We start from the raw sequence: 25,087 nt of genomic DNA on the forward strand, positions 1-25,087 counted from the left end.
AACAATGTGACAATTCTTTGCCTTTTGGATGTGTGTTCTGGTTATGACTTGAAAGTCAGTTTTATTCTTCCTTACACCCACAAATCTAAGAACATATGGGATTAGATACTCATCAACTGTGATTCTTGGTCACGGGTACAGGATAAAACTGTTTGACAACTACTGGAGGATGAGATCAAATTTTCCTATAAGGCACATAAATGGCAGGGACATTGTAGATTCTTTGCCTTCATCTACCACCAAATAGAGATCTGTCATTATGAGTAAGGCTGCAAGTCTGTCATGGAGGTCACGGATTCCATGACTTCCCATGACCTCCGTGACTTCTGCAGCGGCTGGTGCTGGTTTAGGGATTACATGACTTGGGCAGCACCTGGGCCAGAAGCAGCAGTTTGTGTGGGGGAGGGGGCTCAGGGCTAGAAGCAGGGGATTGGGGTTGTGGGGGGCACTTACCTCGGGGTGGGGGGCTCCCACCTCCCACTAGCATGGCCCTGCAGCTCCTAGGCAGTGAAGGGGCCAGGGAGGGGACTCTCCGCCACACACTGCCTGCAGGTCCCGCCCCCGCAGCTCCCATTGGTTGCTCTTCCTGGACAACGAGAGCTGCGGCAGCCGGTGCTTGTGGCAGGAGCAGAGCGTGGAGCCCCCTGGCCCCTCCACCGCCTAGGAGCCGCAGGGATGCAGAGCCAGGTAGGGAGCTCATGCCAGCCCCGCCAACTCTTCCCCCTCAGCACGAGTGGGGATCCTGGGCCGTGCTGCCTGTTCGCTCCCCACCACCGCCAGTGGGGTCCCGGGCTTAGCTGCTTGCCCCCCACCCCCCACCAGCAGGGTCCTGGGCCACCTCCCTCAATGCTCCCCGACCGTTGCCTCCTTCCCCGCCCCTGAGCACCCATGGCCCCCTGCCCAAGATTTAGTCATGGGTATTTTTAGTAAAAGTCATGGACAGGTCACGGGCAGTAAACAAAAATTCACAGCCTGTGACCTGTCCATGACTTTTACTAAAAATACCCGTGACTAAAATGTAGCCTTAATTATGAGTAAGCGAGCATATAATTCATGTTGTCAGCTTTGTTCTTACGGTATGTATAGGTCTAATATTGGACTAGATCAAACCTACCTGTATAGAATACATGATGATTTTGAAGCAGGAGACAGCAAATTCATTGGGGTCCCAGAGTCTGTGATGGTCTAAATGTCTGTAACAAAAAACCAAAAGACGTCAGTTTTCTCCAGTGTTTGTTTTTTATACTGATTCTTGACAAAATTATGGATTGTGTCCCAGCAATTGGTTTTCAGTCATTTTAAACTGAAAGTCCTGTTTGCAATGATGAGACAATTTTTGTGGTCCCATTTATCATTGCTGTGTGTCATAAGGTTTTCAGCTTGTTAACTCTTAAATGACGGTCTTGTAGTTACAGAAGAGGACTGGAAGTCAGGAGATCCATGTTCTATTTGCCAAAACCTCTGGCCAGAATGTTGACATTTGGGTGCTGTGACAAAGTTCCTCTACCCTGGTGGGTCTTGAGCTTATTGGCGGATTTGCTCGCCTTGGAGCTTCACAGCAGCCCTCAATTTGGCCGTTTTTGTGAACCCACAGTCCAGGTTAACTCCTCCTGTGTCTGACCAGGAGTTGGGAGGTTTGGGGGGAACCCAGGCTCGCCCTCTACTCTGGGTTCCAGCCCAGGGCCCTGTGAAACGCAGCTGTCTAGAGTGCCTCCTGGAACAACTATGCAACAGCTACAACTCCCTGGGCTACTTCCCCATGGCCTCCTCCCAACGGCCTCCTCCCAACACCTACTTTATCCTCACCATAGGACCTTCCTCCTGGTGTCTGATAATGCTTGTACTCCTCAGTCCTCCAACAGTATATGTTCTCAGCTCCTAGCACCTCTTGCTCCCAGCTCCTTACACGCGCACTACAAACTGAAGTGAGCTCCTTTTTAAACCCAGGTGCCCTGATTAGCCTGCCTTAATTGATTCTAGCAGCTTCTTGATTGGCTGCAGGTGTTCTAATCAGCCTGTCTTAATTGTCTCCAGAAGGTTCCTGATGGTTCTGGAACCTTCCCTGTTACCTTAACCAGGGAATAGGGACCTACTTAACCTGGGGCTAATATATGTGCCTTCTATTACTCTCCTGTAGCCATCTGGCCCGACCCTGTCACAGTGCCTAAAATTGGTCATCTTAGTTTCTATTTAGGAACCTAAATAAGTGGCTTTATTATCAGAGGTACTGAGCATTCACAGGTCCCTCTGAAACCAACCCCCTTGTAAGATAAATAAGTATTATCCCAATCTTGTAGTTGAGGAAGCTGAGGCATAAAGGCCAATATATTGAAGATTCATAGTTTGAGGATATGATCGTATGGGTTCTCCACCATAGGATGCGCACATGCCCATGCGCTCTCAGAGACTGCACAGTAGTAATTGCAAGCCCGTGCCTGCACAGAGCAGTATCTTGTGCTTTGAACAAGGGCATTTAAGGAAGCGAAAACTCATTGTTGCTCAGTTTCTTCTCAACAGCCTGCGGCATCAGGACACGGCATTCTGATTTATGTGCTGCAATGAAAAGGCACTTTAGGGGATCCCAAACCACTTTGATCCAGACCATTCTAGTACCACCAGAACACTTTCTGCACACCTCAGGAGACTTTCCAGAAAAGAGTCAAACTGCAGAGACACCCGTACGTCTTCTTAATCTGCCCATCCTTCTAAGAGGCCGTTTTGACATCTCGGTTGAGGGCACTGACAAACCTATTCCACTGGATCCTCTGTTGTGCAACTACAGCCCCTTTGGAAACCAACTGTCTTACTTCTTGCTTGCCTGGGAATATCATACCTCAGACAAGTAGATATTGGAGGTCATCCACTTCCATCCTATCCTCCCCTCCACCCTCTTCAAGGATCCTTCTCACAAGGAACTCCTAAAATAATAAATTCAGTCTTTCCTCCTCCTGGGGACAATGGAGCCAGTTCCACTGGAATTCGTCAGAAGAAGCTTCTATTCCAATTGCTTTCTAGATCCCAAGAGAGCTAGCGGGTGGAGACCAATCCCTGATCTAAGGAACTTAAACAACTGTGCTCTAGGACATCTCAGAATAGTGACAGTAGCTACCATAATCCCTTCCCGAGATCCAGGGGACTGTTTCGTTGATGTCAACCTTCAGGATACTTTCACGTAGTGATCCACCTGCTCACAACTTTTCCTATGCTTTGTAACAGGAACAGATCACTATTGGTATCGAGTTTTCCCTTTTGGACTCTCCACTGCCCCAAGGTTATTTACAAAGATTTCCCCAGAGATATCAGTTTGCCTCCAACAGTGGTGGAGCTCAGTATTCCTATACTTGGATGTCTGGCTGCTACAACGCCTGCCAGCTCAAGAGGTCCACACAGCAACATCCAATCTCTGGGGCTCCGTATTAATCATTAGAAATCCATAGGTTTCAGAGTAGCAGCTGTGTTAGTCTGTATCTGCAAAAAGAAAAGGAGTACTTGTGGCACCTTAGAGACTAACAAATTTATTTGAGCATAAGCTTTCATGAGCTACAGCTCACTTCATTGGAGTGAGCTATAGCTCACGAAAGCTTATGCTCAAATAAATTTGTTAGACTCGAAGGTGCCACAAGTACTCCTTTTTTTAGAAATCCATACAGTTCCCAGTACAAAGAACAGACGTTATAGGAGCTACCCTAGATTCCACAACAGCCAGACTGTATTTTCTACCCTTTCCAATATTATCTCCACAATACAACTGAGCCAACAAACAGCAAGGGCTAGCCTAAGGCTCTTGGGTCACACGTCAGCCTCCATGTCTGTGACTCTCCATAGAATCAGAATCGTAGGACTGCAAGGGACCTTGAAAGGGCATCTAGTCCAATCCCCTACACTCATGGCAGGACTAAGTATTATCTAGACCATACTTGACAGGCGTTTGTCTAACCTGCTCTCAAAAATCTCCACTGATGGAGATTCCACAACCTATTTATTCTAGGTGTTTTACCACCATGAAGTTAGGAAGTTTTTCCTAATGTCCAACCTAAGCTGCCCTTGCTGCAATTTAAGCCCACTGCTTCTTGTCCTAACCTCAGAGGTTAAGGAGAACAAATTTTCTCCCTCTTCCTTGTAACAATCTTATGTACTTGAAAACTGTTACCATATCCCCTCTCAGTCTCCTCCAGACTAAACAAACCCAATTTTTTCAATCTTCCCACACAGATCATGTTTAATAGACCTGTAATAATTTCTGTTGCTCTTCTATGAACTTTCTTCATTTTGCGAGCCTACAACTCAGATGCTTCCAAATGTGGGTAAGAACAGTGTATACCCCAAACCGACAAAGCCTATCCAAACACTTTACAGTCTCTCCTAGTGTGGAGGAGACTTTCACATGGTGGAAGAACCCACTTAGTCTGTGTTGGAACCCCATTCTTGTATTCCGCACCATCAAAGATCTTCACCACAGACACTTCTCTGCTAGGATTGGGAGCGCTCCAGCAGGGAGTCACAGCCCAGGGTAAATGGTGTTACTGGAACTGGTGCTTTATATCAACATTCTGGAGCTAAGAACAGTATGATATGCTTCATAATACTTCCTTCATGCCGCATGGGTCACTTAGAGTAATGCTGGACAACTGGGTAGTGATATATTACATCAACCTCCAAGGTGGAACAAGATCACAATTCTTGTGCGCAAAGTCGCCAAGGCTGTGGAACTGGTGTTTCTACCATTGGATATAAGTATGAGCAGTCTACCTACCATTTTGGGGGTATGTCTTGTGAGTATTGAGGGTTCTACCAGATAGGAATATTGACTGAACTCTATCTAAACAAGTTAGCTCCATGTTCGAGCTATTGAGGAGCCATGCTTTCAGGTTCGGGGAGGAGGGACCAGGATGAATTAAGATCCCTGAGTTCTGTGGCAAGAGATCCTTCCTGATAGAAAGTTTGAGGGGGTGTTACTTCCGAGAGGTGGATGAGGTTTGAGTACAATACCTGTCTTGGTCAGCCCATTGCTATGAGAATTGCTCTGGTTGTGTCTCATCTGTGTCACAGCTTGAGAAGGCTCTTGAAGATTAGTAGTAGAGGTGGCTAAGAAGAGTATGGGGCCATGGTATTGTCAAGGTATCCCCCAGGGATTTATGGCCATAACCTTCTTTGGAGCAGAAACAGGGCAACACTTCGTGGTGTTCAGGATGGCAAAGAGGCCTATTCCTGGTAGAACCCTGCAAAAGACAGAGTCTTTGAGTTCTCATTTGTGGTCTTGTCAGAAGTATCTGCTCAGGAAGTCTGCACGTGTATTTTAGAAGCCTGGTAGGTAGACTGCTCATACTTATATCCAATGGTAGAAACACCAGTTCCACAGCCTTAGCGACTTTGCGCACAAGAATTGTGATCTTGTTCCACCTTGGAGGTTGATGTAATATATCACTACCCAGTTGTCCAGCATTACTCTAAGTGACCCATGTGGCATGATGCAAAGCAGATATTGACACCAAGTGGACTCTCACAGAACTAACTGATAGGTCAGAAGATTCCACATGTAACAAAGTACAATACAAGTGAGATCTCTGTGTGATGGGGTGGTATGGGCTGAGATTGCACCTAAACAGAAAACCTCCATTTAGTTACTGTACAGTCTCTTGAACTCCTTATCAGGAGCAGATCTAGATGAGACTGCTGAGTGCACTCTCTGGTGTCAGAGGAGTCAGAAACTGGGTGGGTGAAGAAGTAATCAAAGTCCTGCTGAGGGACTTGGTAACTTCTATCAACCCACTTTGCCGTATGTGGCATAGAGGACAGTGAATGTTCACTGGCTCTAACAAGACTTCATTAATGGGAAGGGCAACCCTTCCTGGGGCAGGAGCCTATAGAATATTAAGGAGACTGTGTGAGTTTTCTTGTACGAGCTCAGCCTGACACCCTGAGAAGTAGCTACTCTTCTCATCAAGTCCTGAAAGACTTTAAAGTTTTCTGGAGAATGAGATGTCAACTCTGGGGTGACTGCTTCATGTCAGGAACAGGGTAAAATATTGGGGCAGGGAGTAAGGAGAGAAGACATCTTGGCTTTCTTTCATTAATTCCCCTTCCTCAACAAGATCTAGTACAGCTGATGGAGGGATGGTGGAAGGAGTCTCTCCAGAGGTTTCCTGCACTAGACTCTCCTCTTGGACTATAACTCTGATGGAGGACTAGACTCCTTCGGAGCAGGCCAAGACAAGTGCGGTCATGGAGGATATTCTATTCTCTCAGTAGACCATAGGGGAGGGTAAGATAAAGGAACCTCTTTTTAGGAGTACCAGTCCTATTCCTTCTGCCTCATGTCCCCTGAACAAGATCTAAAGCCTGGTCTATACTATGGGGTTAGGTCGAATTTAGCCACATTAAGTAGATTTAAAAATGACTGCGCCCACACAACCAACCCCGTTCCGTCAACCTAAAGGGCTCTTAAAATCAATTTCTGTACTCCTCCCCGACGAGGGGAGTACCTCTAAAATCGACTTTGCTGGTCGAATTTGGGGTAGTGCGGACACAAATCGACGGTATTGGCCTCCAGGAACTATCCTAGAGTGCTTCATTATGACTGCTCTGGACAGCACTTTGAACTCTGATGCACTAGCCAGGAAAAGCCCTGGGAACTTTTGAATTTCATTTCCTGTTTGGTCAGCGTGGCAAACTCAGCAGCACAGGTGACCATGCAGTCCCCCCAGAATCGTAGAGTGTAGAATGTTTCTACGCTCCCCCAATCATCTCCATTCCTGAGGTTATCGCAGATTACAAGGCGAAAAAAACGCACTCATGATGACATGTTTTCCGAGCTCATGCAGTTCTCCCGCACTGAAAGGCCACAGCTTAATGCATGGACACATTCAGCGGCAGAGGCCAGGAAAGAATTAAGTGAGCGTGAAGAGAGGAAGCAGGACACGATGCTGAGGCTAACGTGGCAGCAAACAGACATGATGAAGCATCTGTTGGGGGGAGCAAATGGACATGATGAAGCGTCTGTTGGAGCTGCAGGAAAGCCAACAAGAGCACAGACTCCAGCTGCATCCACTGTATAACCACCTACCCTCCTCTTCATGTTCCATAGCCTCCTCACACAGACGCCCAAGAATACAGGGAGGAGACCCCGGGCACCCAGCCACTCCACTCCAGAGGATGGCCCAACCAACAGAAGGCTGTCATTCAAACAGTTTGATTTTTAGTGTGACTACAATAAGCAATGTCGCCTTGTTCTTCCCTCCTCCCTCACCCCACCTGGGCTACCTTGTCCATTATCTCTTATTTTTTTAATTAAGAAAGAAAGAAAGAATGCATGGTTTCAAAACAAGTTATTTTATTTCGAAGGGGGGAGGGTGGTTGGCTTACAAGGAATTAAAATCAACAAAGGGGGCGGGTTTGCATCAAGGAGAAACACACACAACGGTCACACCGAAGCCTGGCCAGTCATGAAACTGGTTTTCAAAGCCTCTCTGATGCACAGTGCGCCTTGCTGTGCTCTTCTAATTGTCCTGGTGTCTGGTTGCCCAAAATCAGATGCCAGGCAATTTGCCTCAATCTCCCACCCTGCCATAAACGTCTCCCCCTTGCTCTCACAGACATTATGAAGCACACAGCAAGCAGCAATAACAATGGGAATGCTGGTTGTGCTGAGATCTAACCTAGTCAGCAAATAGCGCCAGAAAGCTTTTAAATGCCCAAAAGCACATTCTACTACCATTCTGCACTTGCTCAGCCTATAGTTGAACTGCTACTTACTACTGTCCAGGCTTCATGAGCCATGGGAGCAAGGGGTATGCTGGGGTAGGTGCGACCGCACGGTGCTGCCCGCTGGGAGAGCAGCCTGAAGCAGAAGCCTCCAGCTCGCATGATATTCCAGGCAGGACTGAATCTCCATGAAACAAAACTTAAAGAAGAAAATGACCTGGAGTCTCTGGCTCCCATTCAGTGCTCTAAGAGGAGGATAGCCATGTCTGTCCAGGCGCTCCTAATCGACCTCACCGAGGTCTGCCAGGAGCACCCAGGAGATGTACGATGGCTATCAGTCCTACTGCACCCTCTGCCACGAAGGCAAGGAGTTGCTGCTGTGTAGTTATGCAGTACTGTGTCTGCCAGCAGCACCCAGGAGACGTACGGTGACGGTAAGCTGAGCGGGCTCCATGCTTGTCGTGGTATGGCGTCTGCACGGGTAACCCAGGAAAAAAGGCACGAAACAATTGTCTGCCATTGCTTTCATGGAGGGAGGAGGGGCTGACAACATGTACCCAAAACCACCCGCGACAATGTTTTTGCTCCATCAGGCATTGGGAGCTTAACCCAGAACTCCAATTCCAGCGGAGACTGCGGGAACTGTGGGATAGCTACTGCTCTGTAAGTTGATGCTAGCCACGGAAGTGAGGACGCACTCAGCCTTAACCAACTTAATGCGATTAGTGTGGACATACGCAATCGACTGTATAAAATCGGTTTCTAAAAATAGACTTCTATAAAATCAACCTAATTTCGTAGTGTAGACATACCCTTAGAGGGGAATAAAGGTACAGGCCTCATAAGAAGATGTAGTACTCGTCTGGAAAGAGGAGCATTCTCTGTTGGGGTCCATGGGGGCTTTGGTAACGACGAGACCTGCTGGTCAGAAGCCGCCCGAGGACAAGGTAGATAGAATGCTGCACTCTTAATCGATGTCAGTAGTGCCGGCATAAGGTACTGGCAGAGATGATATCTATGGCGCTGGGAGCGACAGCGGTGCTGGCAGTGCTGACAGACTAAGGCTAACTGATAGAATTATATACATTGAAGACTTAAAGCTGGCAAATTGAAGCAAAAACTACAGGAGCTCCAACTCTTGCCATCGGCGCTGAGACGGAACTGAGAGTGGGGTGGTAGACATGCCCCTTTTTTGTCTTTAGCTCAATGCACAAGGAGAGCATGTGCTACCTAGTGGTAATACTGGCAAAAGTCTCCTACTCAAATGAATTGGGTGCCCCTAAACCTAAAGTGGAATGCATATGTGCACAATCACTCGAAAAAGAATAAGTGTTACAGTAGCATCCAGAGGCCCCGTACAAGATCAGGCACTCATATTTGATATTGTACATACAATAAAAGAGAGTCCAAGCCCCGAATAATTTACAACCTAAAAACAGGGAGGGAAAGGGTGACAACAACAAGAACAATAGTTTATATACATTTTTAACGAACTGTACAATCCTCAGGCTTTGACATTTCTTTTTTAATACCTGGTCAGGAGATACTAACAAGCAATTTGTCTAGATGTCATCATTGACATCATAATAGAGATCTTAAAGTATCTGAAGGAACACAGACTTCTGGATGTGTGAAGTGATTTTTGGAGGGCATTCCACACAAAACAGAGGGCAAAAAGTTATCTCTGGGAGAAGTGGACAAGCAGATGAAAGAGGCTACCATCATTAGTAAAACAAAGGGTGAAAGTCACAACATGGTGAAATAAGATTGGTTAAGTATGAGGACCTAAAATTCGAAGGACCTTGTTAATAAGAACTCAATTGTTGTGTTTGATGTGATGAGAAGGGAGCTCATGCATTGCCTGGAAGTATCTCTGGTAATATACAGAGAAAAAAGTATACATTTCAGAATCTGACACTCCAGCTTCTACATGTCCTCATTAACCAAAACAAGCAATTAATACAAATATTTCCCTCTATATTTATTTTAAAGTGGGAAATAAAATTTACCAAATCATTGGCTGGCCAGGTTATAAAAGTTCTCTTTTGAATAACCTCCCACTTCCCAGCTTTTTTTTAAAAACAGTCCAATGAAAGAAATATGGAAATGTTTCCTTTTAGTCAGAGGAAAGGCACTAACAGCATGGCACATCTCAAAGGTATTAGCACTTCACAGCAGTGCCACAGGTACTCCTTTTCTTTTTGCGAATACAGACTAACACGGCTGTTACTCTGAAACCTGTCACAGCACTGTGCTGACTTAAAAAATAAGATAAGCAGAACTAAAGTCTTTCATTTCCATTTTACTGCTGAGAAGAGGAAAAGGCTACTATGACAGAAAAAAGCATTGCTATAAAATGCAACAAAGAAAGCATCTGACTGATATTCAGCAACTTTTTATTTTATGTAACAAAGTATTATGATTATGTAACAATCAACAGGAGCCAAGAATGGAAGATCTAATTTGGAAGGGTTTTTTTGAAACAGAAGTCAAAATAAAATTAAACAAACAAGTTACTAATTCCTCCTTACATGGGTTAAAAATACATATAAGGACAACCACCATTTATTTTAGTTATTACACCCTGGATGCAATTCAACTTCAAATTATTTCTATTCCCCTAGATCAGTGGACACCAACCAGTCGATCGCGATCTCCCTATCGATCCCAGAGGATCTCCTAGTTGATCGTGATCTCCGGTGGTGCAGTGGGGCTGCTGCTAAGGCAGGCTCCCTGCCTGCCCCGGCCCCACACTGCTCCTGGAAGTGGCCAGCACAGCCCTGGGGACAGGGGCCTCCCTCCATGCAATGCCCCTGCAGCTCTCATTGGATGGGAACGGGGAGTTGTGGCCAAGGGGAGCAGCGGGGGCAGTACTTGCAGAGAGGGGCAGCGCGCAGAGCCACATGCCCCCTGATGCTCCCAGGGGCCGCAGGGGCGCATTGACCCCTTCCGGGAGTGGTGTGGCGTGGCGCCGGGGTAGGCAGGGAGCCTGCCTTACCGGCAGCCACTCTACACCGCCAACCAGGAACCGCTGGAGGCAAATGCTGACTGGCTGGAGGCTGCACCCCCAGCCCTGAGCCCCCTCTTGGAACCAGCACCCTATACCCCTCCTGTACCCCCAAACCCCTTCCTGCACACAAAGCCCCAGCCCTGACCCCCTCCTAGAGCCAGCACCTGATATCCCCTCCTGCACCCAAACTCCCTCCCAGAGCTTGTACCCCTCATCCACTCTTACACCCCAAACCCCTGCCCCAGGCTCAGCACAGAGCCCCTTCTGATACTGTGAACGCCTCAGCCCCAGCCCAGAGCCCACACCCCCTCCCGAACCCCAATCCCCTATTCCAGCCCGGTGAAAGTGAGTGATGGTGGGGGAGAGCGAGCTGGGTGGGGGGGAATGGAGTGAGGAGGGCAGGGCTTTGGGGAAGGGGTGGGGTAGATCCTAGGTTGTCCTTAAATTCAAAGTGATCTTGGGCGTAAAAAGGTTGGGATCACTGCCCAAGATCATCATGGCTTGCTGTCCCCATAGTGGATCGTAAATTATGCTATTTGCATTGACTGCAAGATGTGTCACTAGAGTTTGAGGACTATCTCAGGCATTATGTTTAGAGCAGTGGTCTCCAACCTTACGCACAAGATCACTTTTTGAATTTAAGATCAACCTAGGATCTACCCCGCCCATTCCCCAAGGCCCTGCCCTGCTCACTCCATTCCCTCCTTCCTCCATCGCTCACTCTTCCCCATCTCATTTTCACCGTGCTGGGACAGGGGGTTGTGGTGCGGGAGGGGATGTAGGCTCTGGGCTGGGGCTGAGGGGTTTGGAGTGCGAGGGGGGCTCCGGGCTCAGCCTGGAGCAGGGAGTTGGGGTGCAGGAGTGAGGGGTGCAAGCTCTGGGAGGGTGCAAGCTCTGGGGCCCTGAGGGGGAGAGCAGCAGCGAGTCTTCCGGCATTGCCTGTTCCCACAATTGCTGCCCCCACAGCTCCCATTGGCCGGTTTCTGACCAATGGGAGCTGAGGGCAGGGGCAGCGCATGGAGCTGCCTCACCCTCCCACCCCCAAGGGCCCCAGACGTGCCAGCAGTCATCCACTTCCAGGAGCAGCGTGGTGCCAGGGCAGGCAGGCAGCCTGCCTGAGCCCTGCTGCGCCGCCGAACTTTTAAAAGCCAGAGATCATGATTGACTGGCAGAGGCTGCAGGATCAACTAGTCGATCGCGATTGACTTGTTGGTGACCACTGGTCTAGAGTTAAACCTTTGCAGTACTGGTTCCATCTAATACTAGATATGCCATGGGGGACAGTGGCCAACAGGAAGGGAACAGATGAGAGCAACAAACTGAAAAGGAAAAGTGAAAAGTGGAAAAGAAGTACTTAAAAGTTTCAGACAACTGGAGAGGAAGAAGAAAATGAAAGTACAGCACAAGAGGGTAGTAAAAGAAAATCCCACAAGTACTATCATCAAAAACAATCCAGGAAAAGTACTGATAAGGGACAGTAAGATGACCTGACCTAAAATAAGAAAAAAATGAATTACAACCCTACTCTTGTCACTAATAGGACAGTACCATGCTGACAAATTTCTGAAGTGAACTTGGTAAAACAACCACTGTAAAAGGCTGCAATGTGCACAAGAGTTTAAAAAACCAAAAACTCCATCCTGGATCCTCGTACAGCACATATGCCTTTTTAAATGCTTTCCCCCCACCCTCCACAGACAAAAATGAAAATTTTAAGTGTTGGGGTAGCCTCTTGGACCTTACCCACTCAGGAGTACGCTGGGTGGCTTCTGAGACCTTATCCATCCAGTTCCCAAGAATTCAGTGCAACTCCAAACTATCACTCATCTTTATTGGCATATAATCAAACTGCAGTTGAGCCTAATCAAGGCTCAAGCGGGTACAGGGCATACCACACAGCCAAAGTTACACAGCACCCCTTTTCCCTTTATATACATTTACTCATTACACTGCATTTACTATACATTGCATCACACATTTTGAGACTGGCCTGATCACTTTATAGGAACCAATCCCTGTACAGCACGCATTGTTCATACATAACTTACTCTTTACCTCATCTTATGTTCCAGGCTTATCTTATCCTTTGTTATGTTGTCCATTGTAAATGGTTTCCTGAGTGTTTCCCCTTATCTTAGCTAGTACAGACATTCTGTTTCCAGCCTCCTGATCCATTTAACCTCCCTAATCCTGGCTCCAAGAAATGAGGCCTCATACATGTCCAATTATCCATGTCAAGCTAAGCCTACAAAGAAGCAAAGACAAATATGATTTCTCACCTACTATATTTACAAGCGGATGAAAATACAATAGATATTCAGGCCTGTTAAATCTCCTGTTTGAGAGAAGAAACTGCGTCTTTAGTTGCTTTCAAAACTACCCTTACCCAGGAGTATTAGTGCTACCTCTGAAGTGCAAAAAACACAGACATCCAAGATGATCCTGACCCCATAAAACTGGACAGCAGGAAGTGTACACTGAGCACCCTTACAGATTTCGCAAGCCAGTTACCTCAAAAAAGGGATGATCCTTGGGAAACACTACCCAGAAGCTTAAAGCTGAAGAAACACACTAATATGAAACTATTGCTTTGCCACTCTAGGTAGGATAGCTTTGGTTAGAGTCTTTGAAGGATTCTAACCACAGAGACATAGCCTAGAGCAGTGGTTCCCAAACTTTTGTACTGGTGACCCCTTTCACTCAGCAATCCTATGAGTGTGATCCTCCCCCCCCAAAAGTAAAAACACTTGTTTATATTTAGCACTATTATAAATGCTGGAGGCAAAGCAGGGTTTGGGGTGGAGGCTGACAGCTCGCAACTGCCCACATAATAACCTCATGACCCCCAGTTTGAGAACCCCTGGCCTAGAGCATTAGTCATCGCTCCCCTCACAAAAAATCCCCCTCAACCATGACCACAGGCTTGGAGCTATGGCTAGATCAAAATGAGTAGTGCTCTAGCCATCTCTCCCTGATCACAGGAACTTGTGTGCAACTAGGGAGCACAGCAAGAGAACCAGCAGCCATATTACAGAGAGCAAGGAGCTGCCAGATTTAGCTAATCAGCTAGGTGCTAGCAGCCCAATCAGAAAAGCTGATAAAAGAAAACAGCCAGATTCCCCCTCCCCTCGCAGAGCAAGCACAGTCCTGGCAACCAGACCACACCCCTTCACGAAGTCTGGAACAAGGACCAGAGATGCCAGAGGCACAGCAATTCCTACGTTCTGTGCTACAATCTTGTCAATCTTAAGTCTGGTAACGGGGACATTTGCTGTCATTTATGTAAATGAAGCAAGGCATAGTTATCAACTATGAAAATTAAGTCAGTATGTTATTTGCATAGAATCTCCAGATCTCTGAAACTTTAGCCTTAACAGGCATGGTATTTCAATGGTGTCAAACTGTAAATGATCACTGTTTTATTTCCATCAGATTCAGTATTTTTTGGTAGGTAAATAAATATGCTCGTAAAATACAGCATTTGCTTTAAAATTCATGGTGACCAATAAGCTTCTTCTGTAATGCTTATAGGGTGAAGGGGCACTACTTTAAAAAAAAATCTGTTTTTTCACATAAATGTACATTATATTCAACAGATATGAAATGCTGCTTGCTGCCAGTTGGTAGACAACTAATCTATAAACAAAATGAAACAAAATTATTCTTTAACATTTGTCTTACTGGAAAACAAGATTATAATTTGCCCCTTCATACACTGAAAGATTCAGTGTGAATATGAAAATAAAATCCATAACATAGATTGTCAATTCGTGTCTGCAAACTATTTCTATATTCATATGTAATCACTTAAAAATTGGTAATAGGGCTGAAAGTTAGTTTTCCATGTGCCAAAATTTTCATAAAATAGAACTTTTCAACAAGAACAGTTCCAGTAATCAGCAGAGACTAAGCATGGAAAGTTTCAGCCCCAAAGATGGGAATGTTGAAAATATGGTATTAGAATGCAAATAACCAGTTTTAGTTAGAGGAATCAGTAATTTGGAAGATGACTGCAAATGGGATAGGAGCTTACAAAATATTATGGCACCACATGACTGAGCAGTACAGAAAACACATCAGGACTAAGAACACTGCAGTATCTCTGTATAAGTCAGACTGAAAAGTACATCTAGCGTATTGTATATGCTGGTATTTTTTGGTACTTCCCTACAATCGCTACTGTTTAAACATAGAAGCACAGAAATATAGGGTGGAAGGTACCTTGACAGGTCATCTGGTCCAGCCCCCTGCACTGAAGCAATACCAAGTACACCCAGACCATCCCTGACAGATGTTTGTGTAACCAGTTTTTAATAACTCCAGTGATGGGGATTGCACAGCCTCTCTTGGTAACCTATCCAGTAATTAACTATCCTTGTTAAAAAGGGTTTCCTAATAACTAACCTAAATCTCCCTTGCTGTAAAATAAGACAATTACTTCTTGTTCTGTGTTCCATGGACAGAAATTAATTGTTCTCCATGTCCTCTTCGTAACAGCCCTTAACATATCAGAAGGACAGAACAGGTCGTGCTGGTGCGGGAGTGGCACTATATGTGAAAGAAAGCATAGAATCAAATGAAGTAAAAATCTTAAATGAACCAAACTGTGCCATAGAATCTCTATGGATAATAATTCCATGCTCGAATAACAAGAATATAGCAGTAAGGATATACTACCGACCACCTGACCAGGATGGTGATAGTGACTGCAAACTGCTCAGGGAGATTAGAGAGGCTATAAAAATAAAAAACTGAATAATAAAGCGGGATTTCAACTATCCCCATACTGACTGGGTACATGTCACCTCAGATGTGATGCAGAGATAAATTTTCTTGACACCTTAACTTGGAGCAGCTAGTCCTGGAACCCACAATAGGAGAGGCAATTCTTGATTTAGTCCTAAGTGGAGCACAGGACCAGGTCCAAGAGGTGAATATAGCTGGATCGCTTGGTATCAGTGACCATAATATAATTAAATGTAACATCTCTGTGGTGGGGAAAACATCACAGCAGCCCAACACTGTGGCATTTAATTTCAGAAAGGGGGACTACACAAAAGAGAGAAAGATAGTTAAACAGAAATTAAAAGGTACAGTGCCAAAAGTGAAATCCCTGCAAGCTGCATGGAAACTATTTATAGACACCAAAATAGAGGCTCAACTTAAATGTATACTCCAAATTTTAAAACATAGTAAGAGAACAAAAAAAGTGCCACTGTAGGTACACAAGTAAAAGCAGCAGTCAGAGGCAAAAAGGCATCCTTTAAAAAGTGGAAGCTAAATTCTAGTAAGGAAAATAGAAAGGAGCATAAACTCTGGCAAATGAAGTATAAAAATATAATTAGGAAGGCCAAAAAAGAATTTGAACAACTAGCCAAAAACTCAAAAAGTAACAGCCAAAATTTTTTTTAAGTGCATAAGAAGCAGAAAGCTGCTAAACAACCGGTGAGGCCACTGGACGATCGAGATGCTAAAGGAACACTCAAGGATGATAAGGCCATTGCAGAGAAACTAAATTAATTCTTTGCATCCGTCTTCATAGCTGAGGATGTGAAGGAAATTCCCAAACCTGAGCCATTCTTTTTAGATGGCAAATCTACGGAATTGTCCCAGATTGAGGTGTCATTAGAGGATGTTTTGGAACAAATTGATAAATTAAACAGTAATAAGTCACCAGAACCAGATGGTATTCCCAATGTTGCCTCTAATTTTTTACATCTATGTGAGGAATGAATTTGGTCATGTCCACCAAGGTGATGAGTGGCAGGGGTGGAGCCGAGGAGTTTGGAATGTGGGAGGGGGCTCAGGGCTCCGTTTGGGGATGCAGGTTCTGGAGTGGGGCTGGGGATAAGGTGTTTGGGGTGCGAGAGGGGATCAGGGCTCAGGGCAAAGGGTTGGAGTGCGGGTGTGTTTGTGTGTGTGTGATGGCTGCAAGATGTCCTGGGGCTGCAGCGGGGAGAGAGGACTCCCCTCAGCCCTCTCTCGCAGCTGCAGCTCTGGCGCCAGGGCTGGGGAAGAGGCGCCTCTCCCCGGCAGTGGCCCGCCAGGCCCCCTACCTCTTTCCTCTCCAGTCCAGATCCCGGTGGCTGCTCGCCTGTGTGGCCCTTAGTAGCTTGCTGTGCAGCCACACAGCTTAGAGGGAACTTAGGTATTCACCAAAGCGTTCGGAAGGAACTCAAATGTGAAACTGCACAACTACTAACTGTGATTTGTAGCCTATCATTTAAATCAGCTTCTGTACCAAAATGACTGGATAGCTAATGTGACACCAATTTTTAAAAAGGGATCCAGGGGTGAGCCCTGCAATTACAGACCAGTAAGCCTGACTTCAGTACCAGGCAAACTGGTTGAAACTATAGTAAAGAACAGAATGGTCAGACACATAAATGAACGTAACTTGTTGGGTAAGAGTCAATATGGTTTTTGTAAAGGGAAATCATGCCTCACCAATCTACTAGAATTCTTTGAGGAGGTCAACAAGCATGGGGACAAGGGGAAATCCACTGGATATAGTGTACTTAGATTTTCAGAAAGCCTTTGACAAGGTCCCTCACCAAAGGCTCTTAAGTAAAGTAAGCTGTCATGGGATAAGAGGGAAGATCCTCTCTTGGACCGATAACTGGTTAAAAGATAGGAAACAAAGGGTAGGAGTAAATGGCCAGTTTTCAGAATGGAGAGAGGTAAATGCTGGTGTCTCTCAGGGGTCTGTACTGGGACCAGTACTTTATAAATATATTGAGAATGATCTGGAAAAAGGGCTAAACAGTGATGTGGCAAAATCTGCAGATGAAACAGAACTACTCAAGATAGTTAAGTCCAAAGCAGACTGTGAATAGCTACAAAGGGATCTCGCGAAACTGGGTGACTGAGCAACAAAATGGCAGATAAAATTCAGTGTTGATAAATGCAAAGTAATGCACATTGAAAAATATAATCCCAGCTACCCATATAAAATGATGGGGTCTAAATTATCTGTTACCACTCAAGAAAGAGGTCTTGGAGTCACTGTGGATAGTTCGCTGAAAACATCCATTCAATGTGCAGCGGCAGTCAAAAAAGCAAACAGAATGTTGGGAATCATTAAGAAAGGGATAGATAAGACAGAAAATATATTGCCTCTATATTAATCGATGGTACACCCACATCTTGAATACTGCGTGCAGATGTGGTTAACCCATCTCAGAAAAAGATATATTGGAATTGTAAAAGGTCCAGAACAGCTTGCATATGAGGAGAGATTAAGAAGATTGGGTCTCTTCAGCTTGGAAAAGACACAACTAAGAGGGGATATGATAGAGGTCTATAAAATCATGACTAGTGTGGAGAAAGTAAATAAGGAAGTGTTATTTACTCCTCATAACACAAGACCTAGGGGTCACCAAATTAAATAGGCAGCCGGTTTAAAACCAACAAAAGGAAGCATTTCTTCACACAACGCAGAGTCAACCTGTAGAACTCTTTGCCAAAGGCTGTTGTAAAGGGCAACACTATAACAGGGTTCAAGAAAGAACTAGATAAATTCATGGAGGATAGCTCTATCAGTGGTTATCAGCCAGGATGGGCAGGGATGGTGTCCCCAGCCTCTGTTTGCCAGAAGCTGGGAATGGGCAACAGGGGATAGATCACTCGATGATTACCTGTTCTGTTCATTCCCTGTGGGGCACCTGGCATTGATCACTGTTGGAAGACAGGATACTGGGCTAGATGGACCTATGGTCTGCCCCAGTATGGCCGTTCTTCTGTTCTTATATTTGAAGACTTATCAAGTCTGCACCCTCCCCCACCCCAGTCTTCTTTTTTCAAGACTAAACATAGCAGTTTTTTTAACCTTTCTTCATAGGTCAGGTTTTCTAAACCTTTAGTCCTTTTTGTTGCTCTCTTCTGAACTCTATCCAGTTTCTTCACATATTTCTTGCAGCGTGGTGCCCAGAACTGGACACAATACTCCACCTGAGGCCTCACCAGTGCTAAGCAGAAGAATTGCCTCCACATATTACCCATGACACTTGATAATATACCCCAGAATAACATTAGACTTTTTGCAACTGCATCACACTGTTGATTCATATTTAATTTGTCACCCACTATAACCCTCAGATCCTTTCCTGCAGTACTACTGCCTAGCCAGTTATTTCCTATGTTGTATTTAGGCATATAGCATTTTTCATCTCAAATCAAATAAACAAAGAAATTCAGAGACGAGAGACTAAAATGAACACAATTTGAAGGCATAACTACTGAAGAGTATTAAAAGGAAAATACATTTATAGCTTGATTAAATGACAGAAGTGAGCTGAGAGCATAAGGTATCAGTCTACAAGTATTTCTAAGCACCAAGAAATTAGAGGCCAATAACTCTCTAGCTACTCTACAGGAATGTTATCAGACTACACTGCATAAGCAGAGACACATTCTTGGGAGTATAAGCCTTAATGGTGCAATTCAAGAACCATTCAGAAAGCAGTCTCCTGAATCACATTTGTTGGAAGGACAACCAATCCTTCTCTATTATACCAAAAACTTTATATAGATGATGCTGTGGCAAAATTCAAGTCTGTAGGGGTATTATACTCTGAAAACTCAATTTACAGTGAATAGCCTTCCTTTCCCCTTGGAGACATCTCAGCTATTCAAGACTGCATATTTGTACTATAACTATATGAGATTCTAAACCGTCTGAGAATGTTAATAACAAAACAAACAAAAAAACAAAAACACCCCAATGTGTGCATATTACTATAAATCTTTTCAACTTTCACAAACTAGTAATTTTTGCCTGATGGAGCAGTCAGATTTCACCAAAATTAAAAGTGAGAATTTGAGATAAGGCATATATTAATAGTCATATTGAAACTGAATGAGCATTAAAAGCCACCAAAGGCAAGGAGATTTTAAAGTCAATCCTGACCAACATCACTAGGTTGAAATTAGATCTTATCTGTCTCAGGCACTAATGTGGCCAGCCCTGTTACTGTACTGACAGCCTCACAATATTTTACTGTACTCATCGCCACAACACCTCTGCGAAGTACTATTATCTCCATTTTACAGATGGTCAGAGAGACTTGCTCAAGGTCATATAGGAAGTCTGTGGCAGAGCAGGGAATTGAATCTAGGTCTCTGAGGTTAATGCATTAACTACTGGATCATCTTTCCTCTCCAGAGAGCTTTGCCAGAGATGCAAATATGCTCTCTTATAAATGGACGCTGTCAAGAAAAAAGAAAAGGAGGACTTGTGGCACCTTAGAGACTAACAAATTTATTTGAGCATAAGCTTTCGTGAGCTACAGCTCACTTCATCAGATGCATTCAGTGGAAAATTCAGTGGGGAGATTTATATACACAGAGAGCATGAAACAATGGGTGTTACTATACACACTGTAACCAGAGTGATCAGGTAAGGTGAGCTATTACCAGCAGGAGAGCGGGGGGGAAAAAACCTTTTGTAGTGATAATCAAGGTGGGCCATTTCCAGCAGTTGACAAGAACATCTGAGGAACAGCGCGCAGGGGGGATGGGGAGGGAGGGTGGTTTGTTCTAAGTCAGCCATAAAAATGTTGGCATACTGTGGGGCCATGCGGGTACCCATGGCAGTGCCGCAGATTTGAAGGTATACAAAGGTATACGTTGTCCCCAAATGTGAAATATTTATGGGTGAGGACAAAGTCACAAAGTTCAGCCAATGGCTGACTTAGAACAACGCTTCCTCACCTCTCGTCCCCATATGGCCCTACTGTACTTGCGCTACACTGATGACATCTTCATCATCTGGACCCATGGAAAAGCCCTTGAGGAATTCCACTATGATTTCAACTATTTCCATCCCACCATCAACCTCAGCCTGGACCAGTTCACACAAGAGATCCACTTCCTGGACACTACGATGCTAATAAGCGATGGTCACATAAACACCACCCTATACTGGAAACCTACTGACCGCTATGCCTACCTACATGCCTCCAGCTTTCATCCAGACCACACCACACAATCCATTGTCTACAGTCAAGCTCTAAGATACAACTGCATTTGCTCTAACCCCTCAGACAAACACCTATAAGATCTCTATCAAGCATTCCTACAACTACAACGCCCACCTGCTGAAGTGAAGAAACAGACTGACAGAGCCAGAAGAGTACCCAGAAGTTACCTACTACAGGACAGGCCCAACAAAGATAATAACAGAACGCCACAAGCCATCACCTTCAGCCCCCAACTAAAACTTCTCCAACGCATCATCAAGGGTCTACAACCTATCCTGAAGGACGACTCATCACTCTCACAGATCTTGGGAGACAGGCCAGTCGTTGCTTACAAACAGCCCCCCAACCTGAAGCAAATACTCACCAGCAACCACACACCACACAACAGAACCACTAACTCAGGAACCTATCCTTGCAACAAAGCCTGTTGCCAACTGTGTCCACATATCTATTCGGGGGACATCACCATAGGGCCTAATCACATCAGCCACACTATCAGAGGCTGTTCATCTGCACATCTACCAATGTGATATATGCCATCATGTGCCAGCAATGCCCCTCTGCCATGTACATTGGTCAAACTGGACAGTCTCTACGTAAAAGAATAAAATGGACACAAATCAGACGTCAAGAATTATAACATTCAAAAACCAGTCGGAGAACACTTCAATCTCTCTGGTCACTCGATTACAGACCTAAAATGGCAATTCTTCAGCAAAAAAAACTTCAAAAACAGACTCCAACGAGAGACTGCTGAATTGGAATTAATTTGCAAACTGGATACAATTAACTTAGGCTTGAATAGAGACTGGGAGTGGATGTGTCATTACACAAAGTAAAACTATTTCCCCCCCACTGTTCCTCAGATGTTCTTGTCAACTGGTGGAAATGGCCCACCTTGATTATCACTACAAAAGGTTCCCTCTCTCCCTCCCCGCCCCCCTGTTCCCCTGCTGGTAATAGCTCACCTTACCTGATCACTCTCCTTTCAGTGTGTATGTTAACACCCATTGTTTCATGTTGTCTGTGTATATAAATCACCCCACTGTATTTTCCACTGATGCATCCAATGAAGTGAGCTGTAGCTCATGAAAGCTTCTGCTCAAAAAGATTGGTTAGTCTCTAAGGTGCCACAAGTCCTCCTTTTCTTTTTGCGGATACAGACTAACACGGCTGCTACTCTGAAACCTGTCAAGAAAAAGAAAATCTTATTTCCCCATCTGTGTTACAGCCATCACCTCAGATTTTCAGACTGGAAATGAAAGCCTAATTTACTTTTTACTGCTTTTGTTATTTTCTTTTATCAGTTCTCGTCACTTGCACAACGAAAGCGTCTGGTCACCTAACTTTTGTTTAGAAACAGTTTCTTGCAATTTCAGTTCCAGATTCTCATGGTCTTCAGTGGTACACAATCTTTGCAGCACTTGCATGTTTCTATTCACATGTCAATTATTTATAAAGGATCTATTTATGCTGGCTCTGCTGTTGCAATGGAATGCAGAGAATGGTGACCACAAGCTAATACTAACCTGTAGGAGAGTTTCTTCACCCCTTTCCTCAGGAAAGGCATGTGCTTAGCAGATCTGTAGAAGGTTGTAATTACAGTAACTCCTTGCTTAACATTGCATTTATGTTCCTGAAAAATGCTACTTTAAGCAGAACGACGTTAAGCGAATCCAATTTCCACATAAGAATTAATGTAAATGGGGGAGGGTTAGGTTCCAGGGAAATTTTTTTCGCCAGACAAGACATTTTTTTTTTTATACACACAGTATAAGTTTTAAACAAACAATTTAATACTGAACACAGCAATGGTGATTGTGAAGCCTGATTGAGGTGGAGGAGTCAGAGGGTGGGATATTTCCCAGGGAATGCCTTGCTGATAAACGATGAACTAGCACTTGCCTGAGCCCTCGAGGGTCAACACATTGTTGTTAATGTAGCCTCACACTCTACAAGGCGGCATGAATGGAGGGAGGAGACACAACAGACGCATGGCAGTGGCCGCCAAGATTCCCTGCGGAAACTGAACGCTGATGATGAACCCACACTATCCCACTGGAGCGCACCACTCCCTCCACTTTCCAAAGTGCTGGAGGGGTGGTGTGCATGTGTGTGTGAGACAGAGTATGTGAGAGTGGGAGGGAGGGAGAGAGACACGGACGCGCATTGCCCCTTTAAGTATGCTGACCCCAGTCTAAGTACACTGCCTTTTTAAGTAGATCAGGAAGTTGCGACAGCAGCTGCTGCCAGCAAGCTCCCTCCATCCTCAGCCCCTATCATGTCCCCCCTGCTCTGTGAAGATGGGGTACAGGAGAGGGGGGGAGGGGAAACCCTGACATCAGCATCCCTCTTCTCCCCTGCACAGCAAGCAGGAGGTTGCCTCGGAGCTGCTCCCGGGAGAGGGCAGGAGCAGCACAGGGCAGTGTGGGGAGGGACAGCTGAACTGCCCAGCAATTGATAGCCTGCTGGGCAGCTGCCGAACAGAGAACTTTGGGGAGCTGATGGGGGGCTGCTGGCCCACTTTGGTTCCAAGCCCCCACCATCTAGCTCCAACGGGCTGCTCTTTCTGCAAGCAGTGGACAAAGCAGGCGGCTGCCAAACAACGTTATAAGGGAGCATTGCGCAACTTTAAACAAGCATGTTCCCTAATAGATCAGCAATGTAACAACAAAACACCATTAACTGGAATGACATTAAGTGAGGAGTTACTGTACCCTGGCTGACAACATGAATAGTTGGAGGAGGAGGCTCCTTTAATTCAGAAAAAAAAATAATCACCTGGCCTATGGTGGACATGGCAGACAGGTGTTGGACTTCACTATCCTCAAGTTGAAGTTTTGTGTGCACAAAGCTCTCCTTGCCTTCAGGAACTTGCCATCCTCTACCAAGGCAATCAGACCATGCCTGACTAGCAGTGCAGAATGTAGCACCCTTACTGTCCTTTTGCCTTAGAATGCTGGTCACCTGGAGTGAAGATGAGCCCCAAGGCTGTCCAGCTGAAGAAACTCCAGCTTCCTTCCTGGTCTGCATATGGTGAGGGATCTCTCAATACCTGACAGACAAATTCCCAAGGCCTTGGAGAGATACACCAAGGTGGAGTCGACTGTGGATGCACTGGTGAAGAGCTGGTAATTTTTAGAAGTGTACCTTCTGTCTTCTATCAAAGGCAGCTCTCTTCCCCAACAAGTTCCCTGCCCCATGTTCATTCCTTATATCCTCTCAGGCCCAGCTCTCCACAATTTCTGAACCCATCCACTAAAATGATTCCTCTTTCCTTCATCCCAGAGAAACTTAGAATGCAGGAAGAGGGTGGCTGTTATATTGCTTCCTCACAGAGACTTCAATGGGCTTAACTCAGAGGAGTAGTAAAGCAAGAGGCATCAGACACTAGCTGGCCTAATGGTTATTCTTCACTGAGCTCTGCAGTTGCAGGAGGAGAACAACAGTGCAGTAGTTGGCCCCTCAGGCTGTAGGCTGCATGGCCTGGCACACTGACTAGGACTGATTCACCAGGGATGGATTTGCAAAATTTGGAGCACTTCTAGTCAAATGAAGATTGTTGGTTACTATGCAGACTTGTCCTTGAATGCAGAAGTAGGCCCAGTAACCCACTGCAACTCCTACTGCAATCACTGGGAGTTGTTTCACTTAACTAACTGAAGGTAGAACTGGTGCTATTTCAAAGGGGAAACACAAACCATCTCTCTCTTCAGATTTAGCTTCTTCAGTATGAATACTAATGTTAGAAAATGGAGCAGCAAAAACAGTAACTGCTCCAATTTCCTACAAGGTCTTTCCATGTGGTATAAATTGCTTTCAGTAATTTATATCACTGTGAAATCATTATTGGAATATAAATGCCAGTTTCTACAGTTCATTCACTTTTGCTATTCAGCTATTTACTTACCAAAATGTTGGTGAACACCCTTCCATTTCAGTATGTAACCTCTGAACTTTGGTTAAAATGCATTATGGACAGCTAACAGTTCACAAATGTGTTTGAAAGTAGGCATACTCTGCATTTATAATGCATGAACTTCACATAAGTGGTCATAAAAACAAACAAATATTACTTTAATAGATTAGCTGCAAGAAGGACATTATTTCTATTAGTGCTAACTTAGAGGCTCAAATCAGTATCAGGCCCCTCTGTGCTAGATGCTATGCAAACACGCAGCAAAAGAGTCAGTTCTGGACCCAACGAGCTTATAATTTAATCTGAGACAAAAACAACACGAGTGAAAATCAGAAGGCAGGAAAAGATGATAGGGAGAACAGTTTACATCAGTTCGTTCTGTGCACAAGTCAAACATCATTGAAGGTACCAAATACACTAATATAATTAGCTTTCCCTGACTGATGCACAACAAAACCATTATCAGATGGTTGATTT

General features: G+C 45.0%; 1 protein-coding gene across 6 annotated transcripts in view; it reads right to left on the reverse strand.

The window, feature by feature from the left end:
• The window catches only part of EFR3A (EFR3 homolog A), a 173,290-nt gene that overhangs the window by 48,784 nt on the left and 99,419 nt on the right, over nucleotides 1-25,087 (reverse strand). For all 6 annotated transcript variants that reach the window (XM_043539086.1, XM_037892003.2, XM_007069456.4 and 3 more), the window contains one exon: nucleotides 1,115-1,193. In XM_043539086.1, the coding sequence (XP_043395021.1) occupies nucleotides 1,115-1,193 (79 nt within the window). The remainder of the gene's footprint in view (nucleotides 1-1,114; nucleotides 1,194-25,087) is intronic.

Source organism: Chelonia mydas, chromosome 2, assembly GCF_015237465.2.
Source record: "Chelonia mydas isolate rCheMyd1 chromosome 2, rCheMyd1.pri.v2, whole genome shotgun sequence".
Classification (NCBI taxonomy): domain Eukaryota; kingdom Metazoa; phylum Chordata; order Testudines; family Cheloniidae; genus Chelonia; species Chelonia mydas.